At 30.1% G+C, this 18725-nt stretch overlaps 4 protein-coding genes across 5 annotated transcripts in view; 2 read left to right on the forward strand and 2 right to left on the reverse strand.

The window, feature by feature from the left end:
- LOC132940276 (CKLF-like MARVEL transmembrane domain-containing protein 8) overlaps window positions 1-3064 on the forward strand; it is a 28575-nt gene extending 25511 nt beyond the window's left edge. The window contains exon 5 of the mRNA XM_061007776.1: window positions 1576-3064. Coding sequence (XP_060863759.1) covers window positions 1576-1677 — 102 coding nt within the window. The 3' untranslated portion in view covers window positions 1678-3064. The remainder of the gene's footprint in view (window positions 1-1575) is intronic.
- Window positions 3065-7428: 4364 nt separating this feature from the next.
- On the reverse strand, window positions 7429-8494 carry LOC132940976 (uncharacterized). Its single transcript, XM_061008811.1, has 4 exons — window positions 8230-8494; window positions 7933-8152; window positions 7731-7862; window positions 7429-7665 (listed from the first exon to the last, which is right to left on the reverse strand). Exons 1-4 carry the CDS (start codon window positions 8286-8288, stop codon window positions 7549-7551), a joined length of 528 nt encoding a protein of 175 aa, XP_060864794.1. The 5' UTR covers window positions 8289-8494; the 3' UTR covers window positions 7429-7548.
- Window positions 8495-8671: 177 nt separating this feature from the next.
- Window positions 8672-13273, forward strand: LOC132940760 (exonuclease 1). Its single transcript, XM_061008496.1, has 10 exons — window positions 8672-9026; window positions 9752-9871; window positions 9969-10230; window positions 10339-10554; window positions 10629-10895; window positions 10963-11176; window positions 11249-11489; window positions 11554-11887; window positions 12835-13004; window positions 13060-13273. The coding sequence occupies exons 1-10, from the start codon at window positions 8866-8868 to the stop codon at window positions 13082-13084; spliced, it is 2010 nt and encodes a 669-aa protein (XP_060864479.1). The 5' UTR covers window positions 8672-8865; the 3' UTR covers window positions 13085-13273.
- A 587-nt stretch (window positions 13274-13860) lies between these two features.
- LOC132940761 (gastrula zinc finger protein XlCGF57.1-like) lies at window positions 13861-17376 on the reverse strand. 2 transcript variants are annotated; one of them, XM_061008497.1, is made up of 6 exons: window positions 16950-17376; window positions 16409-16841; window positions 16116-16349; window positions 15902-16033; window positions 15546-15832; window positions 13861-15469 (listed from the first exon to the last, which is right to left on the reverse strand). In XM_061008497.1, the coding sequence occupies exons 1-6, from the start codon at window positions 16958-16960 to the stop codon at window positions 14899-14901; spliced, it is 1668 nt and encodes a 555-aa protein (XP_060864480.1). In that variant the 5' UTR covers window positions 16961-17376; the 3' UTR covers window positions 13861-14898. The 2 variants fall into 2 exon arrangements, with proteins under 2 accessions (XP_060864480.1, XP_060864481.1); XM_061008498.1 differs by having other exon boundaries at window positions 17191-17375.
- Window positions 17377-18725: the final 1349 nt, after the last annotated feature.

Genomic DNA, 18725 nt, shown 5'->3' on the forward strand with positions numbered 1-18725 from the left:
ATTTTCTATACACCATAAAATTTACAAAATATTTTGACTCTTTTTGAGCTGTTTACGGCCATTGTCAGTTTTCAATTTTTTTAGTTTTTTTTTCTATAAATATCAATAAAATTTTATCTGTTGAGTAAAAAAGCTTGAAAATTTAATAGAAGGCTCCTAGGTTATTGTTTCAAAGGCAGATGAAAAAAATTAAAAATCCTTAGTCACAGTTTTTAATTATAAGCATTTAAAGTTCAAATTTTGACAAAATACGGAAAAATCACGAAAAATAGCAAATTATTTTGATGAGAATTCATAAAAATTTTTCTTTTTAAATCTAAGATTTGAAAATGTAATATAAGATTACTCATAAGTTCGTCTACCTTTATCAAAAAAAAAATGTCTAGAAGAAACTTAAATTAAATTTTTATGAGCGTCTGAAATTTATATTTTTACAACATTTGATATTTACTCGATTTCTCATGTAACAATTTTCTTATTTTATTGTAATTAAAAAACGAATGACTGTAGATACTTGAAAATTTCACTAAATGTTCATATTAGCATTTTCTATACACCATAAAATGTTGAAAATATTTTGACTCTTTTTGAGCTGTTTGCGAACATTGTCAGTTTTCAATTTTTTTAGTTTTTTTTTCTATAAATATCAATAAATTTTTATTTGTTGGGTAAAAAAGCGTGAAAATGTAATATAAGGCTCCTGATATATCGTTCTAATAGCAGTTGAAAAATATTAAAAATACATAGGCACAATTTTTTTTTATAAGCATTTAAAGTTCAAATTTTGACAACATTTATCAAATTTATAATTTATTAATTATTTTGTGGTTAAAAATGTATAAAATGTTTAACTTTTATGGCTAAAGATTGAAAATTTAAAACAAGGCTCCGAGTAAATAGGTTATATATAAATTACTTTATTCACAATAATATCATCAAATATACTTGGTAAAATCATAGGCTGACTGACCGTTTTCGCTCAGAATCGTTTTTCTTATACAATGATATTATATCATTGAATTCAAATTTAACACCATCCATTACAGTGACCCACTTGTAACCTACCGTACAGCAGAGCGACATCCACTTATCCACCTTTTTAGTAATACATTTATACATTTATATACTACATAATAAGAGCTGATACGTATACTGACTGAGCCTAGCTCGTATCCGATAAACTTATTAAATTTAAACACAGTTAAGTATATTAACTACCTACTCATTTGAAATTCAAATTTTTGTGTATCAAAATTCTCAGAAAAATATTCTGCTTCGGAATACGTAATTAGAAATGCGAATTTCTTCGTTCAAAAAATTAAAAACTTAAATGAATATGGTGATAAAATTTTAGAATGTACAAATTCTTTACAGAAATGTGTTCTTCTTGAACGACACTCCAAATTATAAAAATAAAAAGATGCTGGTAATACTTTTTGCGACAGTGAGTGTTCGTCGTTAAAAGAAGTACTCTGCAGATGATAATAGGGTGTATTACGAATTCAATGTATAATGTGGTTATCTGTATACTTACTAATGTTACCGCTTTTTGTTTTTGTTCACTTCCCTACTTAGGTGTTTGGAATTATCAACGCGGCTGTGTACGGAACCGGAGTGTATCTGATATTTAGCGATTGGAAAAAGTCTAGGACTGCATCAACTGTTCAACAGCAGTAATATTCGCGAGGACAGAAGAACAAGCCTGCTACCTATATATATTAATAAATTTGTCCCCAGACATACGATATTATATAATTTGATATTACTTATTTTATAATACATTATATTATATTATTATAATATAGAACCCATCTGTTTTATATTTGTAGGTAGATAATAATGGTAAGATATATAATTTTAGACCGAATCGTAAATATAAATATCATATTATATAACTATAATATAAGGTACATATTATGAAACTCACTGCTAATAGCCAAATCGATATTTAAGATTCTTTTCACGAAGTACCTATCAACATATTTTAATGTGGGTTCCTATAATAGGAGTATAAAAAACTAACCGTATATCTGGGTGCAACAGGTATCATCAAAATTCACACATAGTTTTTACACATTAATGCAATTATGGTAAGCGTGAAAATGTAATATTAAACATTAACTCGACGTTTTTTCGAACGATCTTTTTGCACCTCTTCGACTATTTTCATGAGGTCTTCACGGCGCGTATGTGTACCTGCAATTTACACTTAAATTATTATATATATATATAGTATTATACTGGCTTATATACTTTCACAACATATATTAAAGAACTAAACTATTTATAGACATATATAATATATTATGTGCATTTTAAATATTTCCTAACTGTAGACCGGGCGGTGGTAGGTAACTATAACTGTAAGTGTTTCAGATGCACTGTAAACATTTACATTTCACTTTAAGCCAGTTAGGTTAGGTTAGGTAATGATGTGTTTAATTACTAAACGCCAAGTACGATTGAAATGAAAATAATATCAAAAGTTGAGTACATTTCAAAAGGTTGAAAATAGTAAAAAAAAAACGTATTGGAATTAATAAATTTTAAGTAGGGATTGAAAAAGTTTGAGCATCGTATATAATATTATTAAGTTTTTTTAAATAGTAAGGCACAATTTATAATATCAAATATGTAATGAATATTGTTACTTTGTTTCATTTTGTTTATGATGTGGATATATTATGTTGTAAATTAATAATTTACATTTGGTTTCCCCTATTAGTTTTGTATAGTTAATTGGAACAAATGCATTTTAATAAACAGTAAACAGATTATATACGTTTGATTAAACATCGAACGATAATTAAATTATTTGTAAATATATATTTATTTAATAATTTTGTCAATCATAATGATATAATTATATGCTTATGTGCTTATTTTACTAGATACAAATATCTTATATAAGGCTAATACTATGATTTTTTTTTTTTTAATACCTACCTATATATTTTGTTATTTAAGTTTATACATCATATTATACCTAAAGTCAATTGAAATATTTTTAATTTTAATTTTTTGTATTTAATTTTATTACAATTATAAACATACATATATTATATTAATGCGTAATTAAAATTTCATTAATGTCACGCATGTAATAATATATAATAGATATTTTCAATTCCACTGCGTCCCAAAAATACATCTATATGATTCCTCAATTTTTTACGCAGAGCAGTAGCATGGTACATTGTTATTTGTTATAATATATACTTACGAATCACATTTTAGATTCTAAGTAGATACATTTTAGAATGACCAGTGTTTTTTTTTAAATTTAGTTTTATTTGTCTAGCCATTACCTTTTGGACACTAAAAATGCTTTGATTTTCTTCAACAGCTTCTTTTTTGGTAAGAAAGTGAATCTATAGTTGGCTCTCAAGGGGTGTCAAGAGTATAATTGGTACTTTGGGGTGTCAAAAGTAAAAAATTCCCAATAGTATTCAAAACCGTTAGGAAAAACAAACAAAAAATTAAGTTAAAACCTGAGATTTTTACGCAAAACTAGTTTTCAAAAAAAATTATTTTGTTATTCAGATTAACTTTAAAAAAAAAATAACTATAGATTATATTATGTAGTTTATGTTAGCAATTTCTATGCACCTTAAAAATGTCAAAATATTTCTACTCTTTTTGAACTATTTATAGACATCATATAACCTTTCGAGTTATATAAGTTTTTTTCTAATTATTTTCGATATAATATTTTATGCTTGGTCAAAAAACTTGAAAATGTAATAAGTACAACGTTCCTCGTAGGTTATTGCTAGATGAAATTAAAAAAAAGTTGAACATAAGTCCACAATAATTTTTTATGAACGTCTGAAGTTAAAATGTTGACAAAATTCATCAAAATCATAAAAATTGAAAAATTATTTCGAGTTAGAAAGTAGTAAGTTCTTTATATTTCACATATTTAAGCTGCTGTATTTCAATGTGTATTAGTAAGCATGTAAGGTTTTACAATAAAAAAAGTTGGGCAAGTGGGTGTCGCTCTACTGTACAGCAAGTTATCAAGTGGGTCACTGTAATCGATGGGGATAAATTTTAATTCAATGATATAATATCATTGTATACGAAATACGATTCTGATCAAAGGCGGTCAGTCAGCCTATGATATATTACTAAGTATATTTGATGATATTATTGTGAATAAACAAAAAAATATTTACCTATTTACGTGGAACTTTGTTTTAAGTTTTCAATCCGTAGATATAAAACTTGAACATTTTATAAAATCTTAACTACAAAATAATTTTTAAATTTAAAATTTATTGATACGTTTGGTCAAAGTTTGAACTTTCATTGCTTATAAAAATAATTTGTGCCAATGTATTTTTATTCTTTTTCAACTGCTATATTGACAATATATATTAATATTTATTACATTTTCAAGATTTTTGACCTAAAAAATAAAATAAAACTAACATTTAAACAAAAAAAAAAAATTGAACATGTCCGTAAATAGCTTAAAACAAGTCAAAACAATTTGAACATTTTATCAAATACCTTCGGGAATTGATAATATAAACATACATTTAAAGTATTTACAGTTATTCGTTTTTGAATTACCTACAACAAAATAAGAAAATCGCTACTTGAGAAATTGAAAAAATATCCAATGTTGTACTTCAAACTCTTATAATTTGATTTGAATTTCCGGTAGATATTTTTTTTTTGATAGAGGTAGAGATACTTATGAGGAATCTTGTATTACATCTTAGATATAAACAGAAATTTTTTATGAATTTCCAACTAATTTACACATTTTCGTGATTTTTACATATTTTTATTTCGAGTTAGAAAGTAGTAAGTCTTTATATTTCACATATTTAAGCTGCAGTATTTCAACGTGTATTAGTAAGTATGTAAGGTCAAAAGTAAATATTTCGCAGTATTTTTCAAAAGCGCCGAGAAAAACAAAAGAAAAATTAAGGAAAAACGAGAGCTTTTACGCAAAATCGGTTTTCGACGAAATCGATTTTGGTTTAACTCTAAAACAAATTACCATAAATACATGAAATTTAAACTGAATGTTTAAGCTATGTCCTACGTGAACGAGGCAAAAAACAAAACAGCTTGATTTTCGCCACGTCTGGAACAGCATGGTCAGAATATAATTCGCCCGCACTCGCCGCGTTCACGTAGGACGATATATTACCATTTTCTGTACACCATAACATTTAAAAAATATTTTGATTTGTTTTGAGATGTTTTTTGTAATTTTTATAATATAAATTCAAGTGACCGGCTGCCGTATAAATAATAAGTAATAACAATATAAATATAATTAAAAATATCCTAGCTAATAAACTGTCATCGCTCAGAATCGTTTTTCACATACCTACAATGATATTATACCATTGAATTCAAATTTAATACCATCCATTACAGTGACCTACTTGTAACCTATTGTACATCGGTGACATGGACTTACCAGTTTTTTTTTCGGCGCTTTAGAAAATTATTAGGAATGTTAAATTTTTACCTCCCTGATGCACCAACTATAGATTCACTTTCCCATCGAACAAGATACTGAAGTTTAAAAACGAAACATTATTTCGACTACTTATCGTGTACACAAACACAAATAAAAAAAAAAAAAAACACATCATTACATTCATCGCGCTTTGCTCAGAATCTAAAATGAGTGCAGTTGAAAATAATTTTAATTTTAAGTTAGTTTGTGGAAAAAATTAAAAATATTAATTGCATTTAGGTACAGAAGATGGTAATTAAAAGTTTTTTTGTCACGCCTGCACCGAAAGTTTGGTTTTCGACCACGGTTGAAGCGTTCGAAAGCGTCCTTTTTCCGTCCAGCGGGCGGTAAAGTGGAAATCCCCAAAGTGCCGGGCGGAAAAGAGGAAATCCCCAAAAGTGCCGGCCGCCGGGCGCGTATCCCCTGCACAACCAGAAACTAAAATGTATACCTACCACGGTTCTTACAAAACATAAACTTTTGGTTACATCTTAAATGTATAGTATAACCTCCTTGCATGACGCATAAGCATTTAAACATATTTAATTTGCACTGTTCCTAGATAAGTGCGTCGAACGATGCGTTAGTAAGTTCATTTCACGCAATTTGTATAATAATCTTATCAGTTACAATAATAAAATATACAAAGTGAAAATTGAAATTTTCAAATAAAATGTCTTCCATGAAATTGTTTTTGTAGAATAGTCTATAATTGTTGCATAGATCCCTGCACAGACACTGAAATCTATACCACGGTCGTCGGTCCTTACATAACATCAACTTTTGGTTACATCTTATAACCATATTATTATAACCCCCATGCGTGACGCTTAAAATAAATAAAACCAAATCGTTTCTTTCATGAAATATTGTTGTCGTATAACTTTACTGTAGTCTAGTTGTAGCACAGATCCCTGCATTTGTGGCATTACCCTTGCCGTGATCGATGAATGCTGAGGCGTGACAAAAAATAGTATGTGTGGCTCGCGCGGGAAGGCAATTTCAGTCTTACCGCACACGTCTGAAATAGCTCGCTTCCCGCCCTTGCCACACAATAAGCTATTCTCTCATTTTTTCCTCATTATTGAGAAAAGAACTTTCAATTTACAATTTCACCCTTCAAAAGTACCAAATTTGGTGTCAGAAATCATCTCCTACGTTGATGATCTAAGCATTTTTTTTACTATAAAAATAAAACTCCGTGTAACTACACAATGTACACATACACAACTGTAAAATCGCAATAATCATTGATCTCCCCGATCAGAATAGAAGACTTCATCTATCAAAGTATAAAACGAATACAACAGCTGTATGAATATAATGCATATCGACATTTAATAAATCCTCGTTAAAATATTATAATGCATTAGTATACCTCTGCGTAAGTATAGTTGGTATATCAATATAGGTATCATATTTTTGTGTCTTAAATAATAAATATATTCTTTCAAATATATGAATGCAATTTCCCTTATGGATTAAGCTCTTTTCCTAGTTGGTGTTCTTGACTTCCTGTACAGACTAAATAAATCTAAATAAAGGTCATAATGTTAAATTTACTATAAGAGCTTAAATTAATAACTATATGGAAGTTTTAACTAATATTACTGAACGTCTGTTAAATATTTATATAATTTATATATTTATCAAAATCAAATTTTAAAATAAAAATTATGATTACTATCAATAAGAAATATATATATATATTTTAATTTTAGCTAAATGTCAGGGTACTAAGTATATTTATCTTGCCTATCAATTTATTATCAATTAAATACCGGGCATATTATATTTTAAGCACTAGAAAAAGTTAAGTGATAATTAGTTTTTGATCACAAAATTACAATTTGTCAATGACTATTTTATTATAAAATGTACACACATTATTGTCAGCATTACAACTCGAAAAAAAACAGGACAGGTATTAAATGCTTTAAATATAATGATACCATACATAAAACTTTATTGATACATTATGAATATTGACTACTTACATTAACCATTAAAACTTTGTGAAATTAAAAAAAATTATACAATACAATATAACAAATGAGTAAAACTCAGTCAATTACACATTCAGCTCCTACTTTAGTAAATGCTTCTTTTAATTTCTCTGCTTCATCTTTACCAATGTCTGATTTGATAACTGTAGGGGCACTTTCAACAAACTTTTTAGCCTGAAATTGAAATAATTAAATGAAATATTTGGATTTTGGACATAATTATTATAGGTAGTACTAACCTGTACTAAATTCATGCCTTCCATTAAGTTTTTTACTTCTTTTATCAAGGCAACCTTTTGTTTATCATCAAATTTCATAAGTTTAACGGTGAAACTTGTCTTGACTGTTGTAGCTACTTCTTCTTCTTCATCCTTAAAAAAAAAATTTTAATTGTAATTTTGATTCTGGTTAAGTACCTAGGTTTTTTCAAATTGTATTCACTTGTCCTGCTGCAGCTGGGGCGCTGACCATTGCTCCCATGGGAATGTCTTTTAGGTTAAGACGGACTTTTAATAATTCAGTGAACTCTGACACTTCAATCATCGTCAAGGAAGTGATTTCTGTATACAGTTTTTCTAACTTAGGAGAGCTCGTTAGTTGGCTTCCATCTGGCTCTGGTACGGTCAATGGCTGCGCGACGGCAGAGTACATTCTTAATGTTCTATAAATGAAACAAAAATATGTATGTTTAGCTTTTGAATGCCCATAAAGATTATTAATTTGTTCGCAGGTACATACTTCTTTGACAAAGGTCGCAAATGTCTTCCAAACATACGAAGTGGAGTGGTTAGCAACATTTTAACTAGTATAATATTTATGAAATGCGGTTATTACAACAGAAGTAATTTGATTTTGAAGAAGTATTTACTATTTAATATTCAAAATAAAAGGTCGATAAGAAAATTGATTGAAAATCTTCGGTTTTCGGGAACGAGTACGACGGAACTAACCTAAAATGATACCAACAGCAGAGCGGAACAGCTGCTCTGAAAATTGGATATTTTCATTTTTTAGTTTTTTTTACCAAACACGGGACCACACAAAAGATAATATCGCATACCAATCATATTTGGTCGATGGTTGAATAAATCGTTAACCGCGGTATAAGGAAAATAATATATGCTGCTATCAATATTTTGGCGGGTAAATACAACATAAAAATGATACCGATGTACATAAAGCAGTTTCATATTTATTATTGTTCAAGCAAATTTTGTACCAAACACACTCTTTAGAAATAGAAAAACTCTATTTTAATTTTTTTTAAGGATATTGTACTATACATTCTATTTTTTTCATAAATATATAATAATCGTTGCGTTTTTGTTGTGCACGTAATAAACGAAGGCAGACCAATTGACATTCTGAAGGGACATGGGTATTCAAGGGCTGATTCCTCTTTTAGAAAAATCATGGAGGTCCGTTAACGTATCAGAGTTCTCCGGATGTACTGTGGCCATCGACGCTTATTGTTGGTTACACAGAGGCGTATATACCTGTGCCGAGAAATTGGCAAGAGGAGAGGATAGTCAAGCGTGAGTACAGCTAATAATATTCTTAAAGTTATATACTGATTTTGTAACATGTGTCACAATGAAACGATACTGGAATAATAAAAAAAATATATTGTTCCGTTTTTAACAACTACTTAAATTCATTTTATTTTGGTATGCATAATCAAACATTGGTTTGAATATTTTATAAATCTTTAAGCGTAACTAGGGCTTTAAACTGCAGAGGTTTTGAGTTTTAGAAATAATTATGGTATTGGTTGAAAAATTAACAGTAGGGTCAAAAGTAACAATTATTGTAAGCTCAGTTTGTATGGGTTTTTTTTGTAAAGGAATATTTTCATACAAATTATAATTAATTTAGGAGAAGAATAGATAAATATATTTGATACTACTGAACAGGTATTGATTGTAGACATTTTACTGTTTCTTACATTTCACAGAATTAATATAATTTGTATCAGCTTAACTAGGTTTTAGAGGTTATCACCTATCTTTATTTAAAGCAACTACATTCATTGTAATAATATTTATTGAGCCTCCAGTCATCCAAATTGAATTAAGATTTAAGATCATAGAAGAATTTCATCATTGGTTCAACTATTGGGGAGGGGGGGGGGGGGGTTAGTACCCCTGACAACGATTAAAAGTTAATACATGTTAAAAGATTATTTTATAATTGCATTGTTTATTATTAAATCTATTGCCTCCTTATTCTATTTAATTTAGTTATTATTTTAATTTTTTAGGTATGTATACTACTGTATGCGATTTGTGTCTATGTTGTTAGATCAAAATATTAAACCAATTTTAGTTTTTGATGGACAACATTTACCCGCTAAAGCTGATACTGAATCAAAACGGCGAAAGTAATAATTTTTACATTTTTACATATCATAAATATGATTATTTTATTTGTGATGTTAAGTTATTGGTTTTTACATTATTATAATAATTGTTTTTTAGACTAAGAGAGGAAAACCGAAAGAAAGCAGCAGAGTTGATGCGTTTGGATAAAGGAAAAGAAGCTTCATCCCTTTTAAGACGAAGTATCGATGTTACCCATAAAATGGCATTAAATCTCATTAAGCGCTGCAGAGAGATTAATGTTGATTGTATTGTAGCGCCATATGAAGCTGATTCTCAATTGGCATATTTAAATTTAAGCGGAATCGCTCATATAGTTATTACAGAAGACTCAGATTTGTTGCTGTTTGGTTGCAAAAGAGTATAATAATTGATTAATATTCTTCTTCTTCTTACTTGGCATTCTTTGGCTTTTTTATTGATTATCTTTGAATTTATCGAAATAGCCTAATTTTTAATATGCTTACAGGTTTTATTTAAATTAGATCAAAATGGTGCTGGTATATTAATTGAACAAGAAAAAATACATCTTTCAATGAATATCAAACCTGAACAGTTTAGTTTAGATAAATTTCGTTACATGTGCATATTATCAGGCTGTGATTATTTACCTTCTGTTCCTGGAGTAGGATTGGTTAAAGCTCGACAGTTTATTACTAGAACAAGTGAACCGGATATCTACAAAGTACATTTTTCCAACCATTTTTGCTTATATTTATTTTAACCTAATAGTTAATAAATATTATTTCAATATTTTAGGCACTTATTAGATTAGGATCTTTTGTGAATACTAAAATTCCACCTGAATACCGTGATCAATTTATGGATGCTGATCGTATGTTTCAATACCAACCTGTGTTCGATCCATTATCTCGCCGGGTAATACCATTAAATGATATATCAGACTCTAATTTACCTGTACTTGTTTCAAAGCTAACCTGTGATCAAGCTTATCAACTTGCACTGGGAAATATAGATCCTATTTCTTTAGAAGTAGTAGATAGTTGGGATCCAGATATACAATTAGTAAGAATGTACTAATTACATTGATAACATATATTTATATAATGGATTATTGATTTGGTGGTTTCAGACTCCTGATAAAATTGTAAAAAAGAAAATTATTCAAGCTCGTCATAAAAGTATTTGGTCAAAAGACTTCCAACCATCTAAATATAATCCTAAAGAAAAAACTTTTACTAAAGAAATTTTCAAGAGTACTCCCACTATAAGTCCCAAGGTGTCCAAAAATGTCACTCGATCATCACCAATTCATCAACCACCTGTAATTAAAAAATGTCTACCCGGTATTTAAAATATTATTCAATATAAGCACAGACTCCTAGAATAATTTACCCATAATAAGTATGTTTTTTTAGTGACTGAAGATGATATATTAAATACTCTTGATGAAATTTATGAAAACGAAAACATTTTGGGAAAATGTGACAGTATTACTGAAGAAAAACATCAGTTAACAAAATCACCATCTACCAAAGATTGTAAAATTAAAAATAAACCAGAATCAGATGCAGAAGAAAATGAATCCCCTTCGTTTTTAAAACAATTAACTAAAAGAAAGTATACAGTTATAGACCCAGATGTTCAAATAGTTAGTGGGTTAGTTATTAAAATTCTTTTAAATTATTCATCCAAAGTTTTAATAAAAAATATTTATTTATAGTTACTTTTCTCCTCAAACATCCAAAATTAGTAAAGTTCTTGAAGAAGAATCAATAAATCCATTTAAATCTCGCAAGATAACCATTGATAAACATAAGGACACTAATGACAATTTGAATACCTCTTTAAATTCTAGTAATATTAACGAAGGAAATATACCGCAGTGTCTTGAAAACGAGGAAGTTAACACTAAAACATTAATTAAAAAACTGCCTAATCAAACGCAAACAGCCTTTAGTTGGAAGAGTTACTCAAATAATAAAGTACACAGTACAGAACAAGAATACCAGAACAGTCCAGATGATACCTTTTCAGTAATCGATGACACTAAAGGAGTAAGAATATTAGCTTACAAGCAGTGGTCGAGAGTAGCAATCTAATTGTATTGACGCTACTTTATTTGTTGTGATGAGCAAATTAACAATATACCCAATGTACTAATGTAGTAATTAACTATAACGCCCTTAGAAATTTAGGTTACTTTAGCAAAAATTATCATTATTTTGTTCCTACATACAACCTTTTTGGTAATAATTAAAATATTAAGATAATATTTTATTTATTAATTTATATTATAATGATAATATTTAATGATGAGTGTATTAGTGAATTTTTCGTGTTTAATTCACGATTAACTCATAGTCCAACTTCGTTCAGTGACCAAATGTCAAATCACTACAAATTTGAAATTACACACTACCAATTTTCAATCAGAAAAATTAAAAAAAAATTTAAACATTTTTTTACATTTAAACAAAAGCGTTAAAAGTAACGTACCACATTTAAAAAAAAGCAGCGATATTGTGCTACATTGTTTTAGTGGCTGTAGCATTAGTGCACTATAAAAAACCAGCAGCGCCCCGAGCACTGTTTATATGTTAATCATTATTATATTTCAAAGTATTTTAGATACAGTTAATATTAATATGATGTTTTATTAGATATTATACTATAATATAGTTATAAATGTAAAATTAAAATATACTTAAAGCAATCGGTTTTAAATCATAAACATTAGAATTCTCAATACAGTCGTCTTATAATGACTTGACATTATTTTTTGTTTACACAAATTATACACAATAAATCAATTTATTAAAAAATGCATATAAATTAAAATACATAAAATCTATTGAAATAAAATATTTAGATTATTTAGGAAAATATTTTCATTTCAAAATATAAAATAAGTATATCTCAATAATAAATATTGTCAACAATTGTTTTATATTCTATAAGACTTGTTACACTATTATCTGTAAAATCATTATTAATTGAACAGGTTGACCATGAAAATGATATTGATGAAGGATTCGGTAGTCAGAGTACAAAAGAAACCAATAGTTTTACTAATCTGACGCCAAAACAGGGAAAGCGTTCATATCCAAGGACCGGACTGTCTAAAAGTACTGGAAAAAACAGTCAGACTCTGTTGTCCAAGTTTGGTTTCAAGTAAGTGTTAATTTCATTACAGTAATATTTAAATTATTATTCCTTAATTTTACAGAACTGGTGACAAATTAAAACGTTAAAGCAAGTATGCTCAAATGGTGATTTCTATTCACCCAAAGACTGAAGAAAATAAGCTTAAGTTGTGACAAAAGCTTATACTCTTTAAAAATATTTATTTTTTTTTTTTATTGTTAGGTTTTAGATTATTATTTATTGTACATTTAATATTTTTACAAAGATCATCACAAATAAAACATTTTTTACTTGGATATATTATGTATTATGTTTAGTTTATTTATTCATTTTAAATTGTATCTGTATAAAATGTCCGAATTGAACACTGAAAGTGCCCTAGCTGGAACACGGTTTATTTATAAACACTGCATAATTAAAGTTTCAATTTATAGTTTTTGTATAAAAAATATAATATGCATTATGCATCTATTAATACTTTTTATTAAATTGGTATATTATATGATGATTTATGTCCTTCATTAATTGATAACAAAAAAATTAAGTTTCATATCAATAATTTTTTTTTTAATTTAATAAAATACATTCAATTGCTTAAACGCTGTGTTAAATAGTTGCCGGCATTCTAACTGTAGTCAATTAAAACTTGTCATTTTCACGAAGAAAACACATTTATATAATAATTATATTATATACATTAAACATTAATTGTTTACTGTTTAGTGTTCCTAACTCCATAGGGCGATGATCTATCATTACAATTTGTTCCCTCACACAATATATGACTAAAATTATACAACTTATTACGACCAACAAATGGAATGTTTATATAGATATATAAAACTGATCTTTCTTACAAACATAAAAAATTAAAAATATTAAAATGTGCTAACTTTTTCTATATTTTAATACGCTCCAAATATATATAATATTTATATTACTTAATGTTAAGTATATACAATTAATTGGTACAAGACGGTAAAAAAAAAAAATTAATATTAAATAAAATAAAATTATCATTTAAGTATTTTTACATCATATTAGTAGCACCCATTAAAACTTGGGATTTTTTTACTTATTACAATTCAATGCATGCGTATTACTATTTATTGAACAATAATACACACATTTATATTCATATTTTACACACTAATATAAGATTCAGAAAAATTAATTTAATTTAATCTTTTGTCTAATAAGTCTACCTATATAAATTTGATTAGGTATAAAAAAAAAAAAATTAAGAAAAAAAAATCACAACATTTACAAACTCATAGTATGGTTGGTACTTAATTGTACTTTCGAAATGAGGACGTATTTTACTCAAATAGACAAATATATAAGTAGGAAATCCTTTCCAAGTGAATAGCTGCAAATAAATTAACTTCCAATTTTTGTTACGCTGATTTGTATGGATTGAAAACCAATTCAGCCGTCATTGAACCTTTAGTGCAGCATACAATGATAATACATATTATAATATTATATTCATGTTAATATTAATACATTTTAATAAAATAGTTCTAATTGTAATAATGAAACTAATTTTTTTTTTTTTTTTTTTAATATAAGTAATTATACATTTAAATAGATTTGATATTTAAGTAAACAAATTACTTGAAGAGCAAGCAAAAAAAAAAAACTAATGAAAAAAAAAACAAACGCTTAAATCCTGATGACGCTGTATTTTTTCAGTTCAAAAATAAATGTTTAAATTATTTTGCATTCATGCATAAAATAATACATTTAGGTATTCAAAATATATTAAACGTATACTCTGATGAATTAAACCCCTACCATTGCTTTTATATTTTGGGATTTAAGTTCAAGAAAATTCAATGAATAACTGCAATTTAGATAAGAAAATATAGACCTTTTTTTAAATAAAAAAAAAAAATCTAAGTATAAAACAAAGCAGTTATTATGACCCTGAATGGGCCTCACTGGGATGTCTTAAAAGTTGAGGTTGACTACCAGATTGAATATGCCTAATAGGCTGTAGTCCCAGGATGGTTGTATGAAGAGGAGTCGGCTGCAAGCCAACTTGTTCAGTCTGTAAATGTTGTATGGATTGGACAGCTGAGGTGGTAGCATTACGATTTCTAGACGGTGGTGGATCCATATGTTGCCGTTCATGAAGTACAAGGTGATTTTTTTGCATGAAACTTTTACCACATTTTTGACAAGCGAAGGGTTTATCTTTACATGTGGCATTTGGGTATTTTACGTGATGCTGTTGTAAGCCATGTTTTTGAGTAAAGCCACGGCCACAATCTCCACAATAGTGAGATTTCTTATTGGCTACAACACCAGTTTGATGTTGTGATTGGTGATGATTTTGCACATTGGCAATACCATTTGATACACCTTGTACGCTTTGTTTCAACGTAGCAGCTAGACTACAAATATCGGATAGGAAACTATGGTCACCGATGTGTAATCGCATGTGAAGTGCTAATCCTTCATCACTAGCAAATGTTTCACCACATTCACTGTAAATAATTATAAATATTAATAATATTGTTTATTTATTTACTTTATTAAATTATAAAATTAATCAATATATACCGGCATGCTTTGCTCGCTGTTGCGGTATAAGGAGATCTATGTACTGGTGTTGATGAGTTAAGGCCACAGTTTCTTACATGAACCAATAATGTGCGTCTCTGTAAAAACTCTTTACCACAAGCGGGGCAAGATTCAGGTATACGGCCATGCTGCCGTTCATGGTTGACCAATTCAAATTTACGCAAGAATGCAGCTCCACAGTCCGGGCACACGAATGGTTGTGTTCCTCCGTGGAATCTTGAATGCATGACTAGATGTTCTTCACGCGAAAATGTCTCACCACAAACCTGTAAGAATTTGATCAGTAATTTAAAACATCATTCAGAAAGATCCATAACAAGCAAATAAACACTTACAGAACAAGAGTATGGTCGTTCACCAGAGTGGAATTTTATATGAGTAGTCAGATGACGTTTCTGAGGAAATCGACGACGACATTCAGGACACTCAAATGGTCTGTCTCGAGTATGTACTCTTTCATGACTTACCTAAAGAATAATTATTATCATACATTGTAAACAAGAATCAAGTCAAATAATTATATTATAATTACATAATGTAAATACTAACCAAATGATGTTTTAAGGTAAAACTTTTATTACATTCTAAACATTTGTATGGTCGTTCCGAGCTATGCAATAGCAAATGAGTACTTAGACAATGTTTGAGAGCAAAAGTCTTTCCACATTCAGGGCAAATATGGGGCCGCTCGCCAGTATGACCTCGCATGTGAGTTGACAAATGATGTTTCATTAGAAACGTTTTGCCACACTCTTCACACCCGTGAGGACGTGCTTTCGGAGGCTAAATAGTTATAATATGATTAGTCAATTGATCAGCAGTGCATTAAAATAGGATCTTACTTGTAACGGTTTGATTTCAACACTAGAACTAGAATCGTGATTAACAAGCGCTGCAACGGCTTGCTGCTGTTGCTGTTGATGGTGTGTATTTAAATTAGGATTTCCAGTTTTTCGAGTGAAATACTCTCCATCAGTCGTAGACAATTGTATAGGCGGCGCCAAGAAATGTCTAGCTTCTTCGTTCATAAAAAACATACTTCGAAACATGAGATTGTTGCTCATCGTTGTCACGTCATTCTGGTTATTTTTTTTGGCCGCAAGCCGAATATGTTGTCCAGTCGCTGGCCGGCCCTTCTTTGTCGGTTTGATCGGTTTCGGTTCAAAGTACGCAGAACCTGAATTGGCCAACGGCAATGCGCATGCACTATCAAGGTTCAGCCGTTCGGTCAGATGGTCCGTCACCAATCTTATTGGCTGGAGACTGTCATTGTACCTGGGAACAACAACGACGACGGAACTATAAGTATATTACCATACTATACCTGTGCGTGATGATGCGTGACACCCACGGACGACATTCCGCGCGCGCTTGTCCACTTACCTTTTTAACATTAACTTGCAACACGAAGACCTGAGCGACTTCGGGAAACGGATAAGTTACGCACGGTCACGCACAGATGACAATCGAAGCAGCCGCTGGCCGAACAGTGGTTGTGACCGTCCGACGGCAAGAAGTCCAAAACACTTGGGACGCGCGCGCGCGCATCGTCGTCCCTAGACCTTGTCGAACGCGCAACGGTTGGGTGCAGCAACGATCCCGAACGGACGGAAAAACTACCTACCTAACGAATCGGATTAGGCATCGTAAACAACGGAAAGCGTCAATGACATCTTCTGTTGTGTTGATAACGTTCCGCCATTTTAATTGTGTAGGTGAGTCGGCGGCGGGTCGTCGCGACGATGATTACATGCGCGCGCGGGGAGACAAAAAAAAAAATCGACGTAAACGTTGAGAGCGAGTGAGAGAGAGAAATAAAAACGAAAAGGTGTATTAACCAACATCTGTCGGGCTGGGTGGAGGAACAGACGGCACAATAATATCGCACCGGACGGACCGCACAAACTGCCGCCGCCGAATGCGCTGTGCGCGCGCAACCCCATCTGGCGGACCGCGACCAGACGGTCGCAATCGTTTCGTCCATGATTACGCCCCTCGGGCGACCAGTCGACTACAAATTTCGAATGGCGCGGCCTGCTGTTCCCATTCGTTTCCGCCAAAATTTAAAAAGGTTCTTCGACTGCCCCTTTCCGCCAAAAACAGTTTGGTACGAGTTGGTATGATGCAACTAGATATTAAACAATTTTTCAAATCGTGTTGACAACAATCAACGACATATTAATTAAAATTAAAACATACCTACCATTCAACAATATACCTGAGTATTACCTGAGTTATACCTACTTGACGGGTTTTTAATATTGGTATTAAAATATTTTGTTTAAAAAACTAACATAACTTACAATATGAACTAATTATTTACAGTGAATAATTAGTTCATATTGTTTGTTTTTTAAGTGCATATATTATTTGCTTTCCTTAGTGCATATGCATATTTAACACATCCTTTGAGTATTCAATTCCGAGGCGTTGTTAAAATCTAAATATATGTGTATGTAACTTAATTTGGTTCGCAGCCGCTTGTAATCGAAACTACTGGACTGCTATCAATCAAAGTTTTTTTTTTTTGGTTCATATGTTTTTTATTGAATCTGTTACAAAAAAAAGAACAACGAGAACAATTGATGGTTTATAGGTTAAAATAAATAATAATAAAAAGGCAGATTAGACAGACTGTAGAGTACCTAACCTCCCAGCGGAGGTACTACGACATGAGAAATCAAAGTTAAGTAATCAATATATTCGATAAGACTTGTGAAGTATTTTTTTGTTTTTTTTATTTCAGAATACCTCCCCTATTTATAACGTGGCTCACACAATAATATCAATGTCGTACTTGAAACACGAAGTAATACTTTTTGTTTCTCTCGGATTCTCTCTTCAGGCCACAACGTTTTTAATTTATTTTGACTTGGATGTCTGAGGCCGGAAAAAGTCCCTTTTTAAAAATTGCTTTCTGAATTAAACCGATTTACTCCCGTGAAGTTAATGCAATTAAACCGAAACACTCCAGGCGCAGGCGACCAGGTAGATTGCTCATCTCGATTGGATTTGTGCACAAATCGAGACACAACGACACGGCGACTTGCCTGTGATCTGAGATACACTATCAATACAAAATACACCACGGAGCACCGTATTGTGTAATTGTTCATATTGTTCCGTTCGAAGTCGAGTATAGTACAGGCATAGATTAAA

The sequence above is a fragment of the Metopolophium dirhodum genome, chromosome 3 (assembly GCF_019925205.1).
Source record: "Metopolophium dirhodum isolate CAU chromosome 3, ASM1992520v1, whole genome shotgun sequence".
NCBI classification, from domain to species: domain Eukaryota; kingdom Metazoa; phylum Arthropoda; class Insecta; order Hemiptera; family Aphididae; genus Metopolophium; species Metopolophium dirhodum.

Excerpts from the sequence above, each read along its gene's own strand:
- LOC132940976 (XM_061008811.1), bottom strand. The coding sequence starts at position 8,288 with ATGTTGCTAACCACTCCACTTCGTATGTTTGGAAGACATTTGCGACCT. Across the intron at positions 8,153-8,229 it reads TTGCGACCTTTGTCAAAGAA|AACATTAAGAATGTACTCTG; the intron begins GTATGTACCTGC and ends TTTCATTTATAG. Across the intron at positions 7,863-7,932 it reads CCCCAGCTGCAGCAGGACAA|GATGAAGAAGAAGAAGTAGC; the intron begins GTGAATACAATT and ends TTTTTTTTTAAG.
- LOC132940760 (XM_061008496.1), top strand. The coding sequence starts at position 8,866 with ATGGGTATTCAAGGGCTGATTCCTCTTTTAGAAAAATCATGGAGGTCC. Across the intron at positions 10,555-10,628 it reads GTGAACCGGATATCTACAAA|GCACTTATTAGATTAGGATC; the intron begins GTACATTTTTCC and ends TCAATATTTTAG. Across the intron at positions 11,490-11,553 it reads GATGTTCAAATAGTTAGTGG|TTACTTTTCTCCTCAAACAT; the intron begins GTTAGTTATTAA and ends ATTTATTTATAG.
- LOC132940761 (XM_061008497.1), bottom strand. Across the intron at positions 16,034-16,115 it reads TTACCTTAAAACATCATTTG|GTAAGTCATGAAAGAGTACA; the intron begins GTTAGTATTTAC and ends ATTATTCTTTAG. Across the intron at positions 15,470-15,545 it reads ACAGCGAGCAAAGCATGCCG|TGAATGTGGTGAAACATTTG; the intron begins GTATATATTGAT and ends AATTATTTACAG.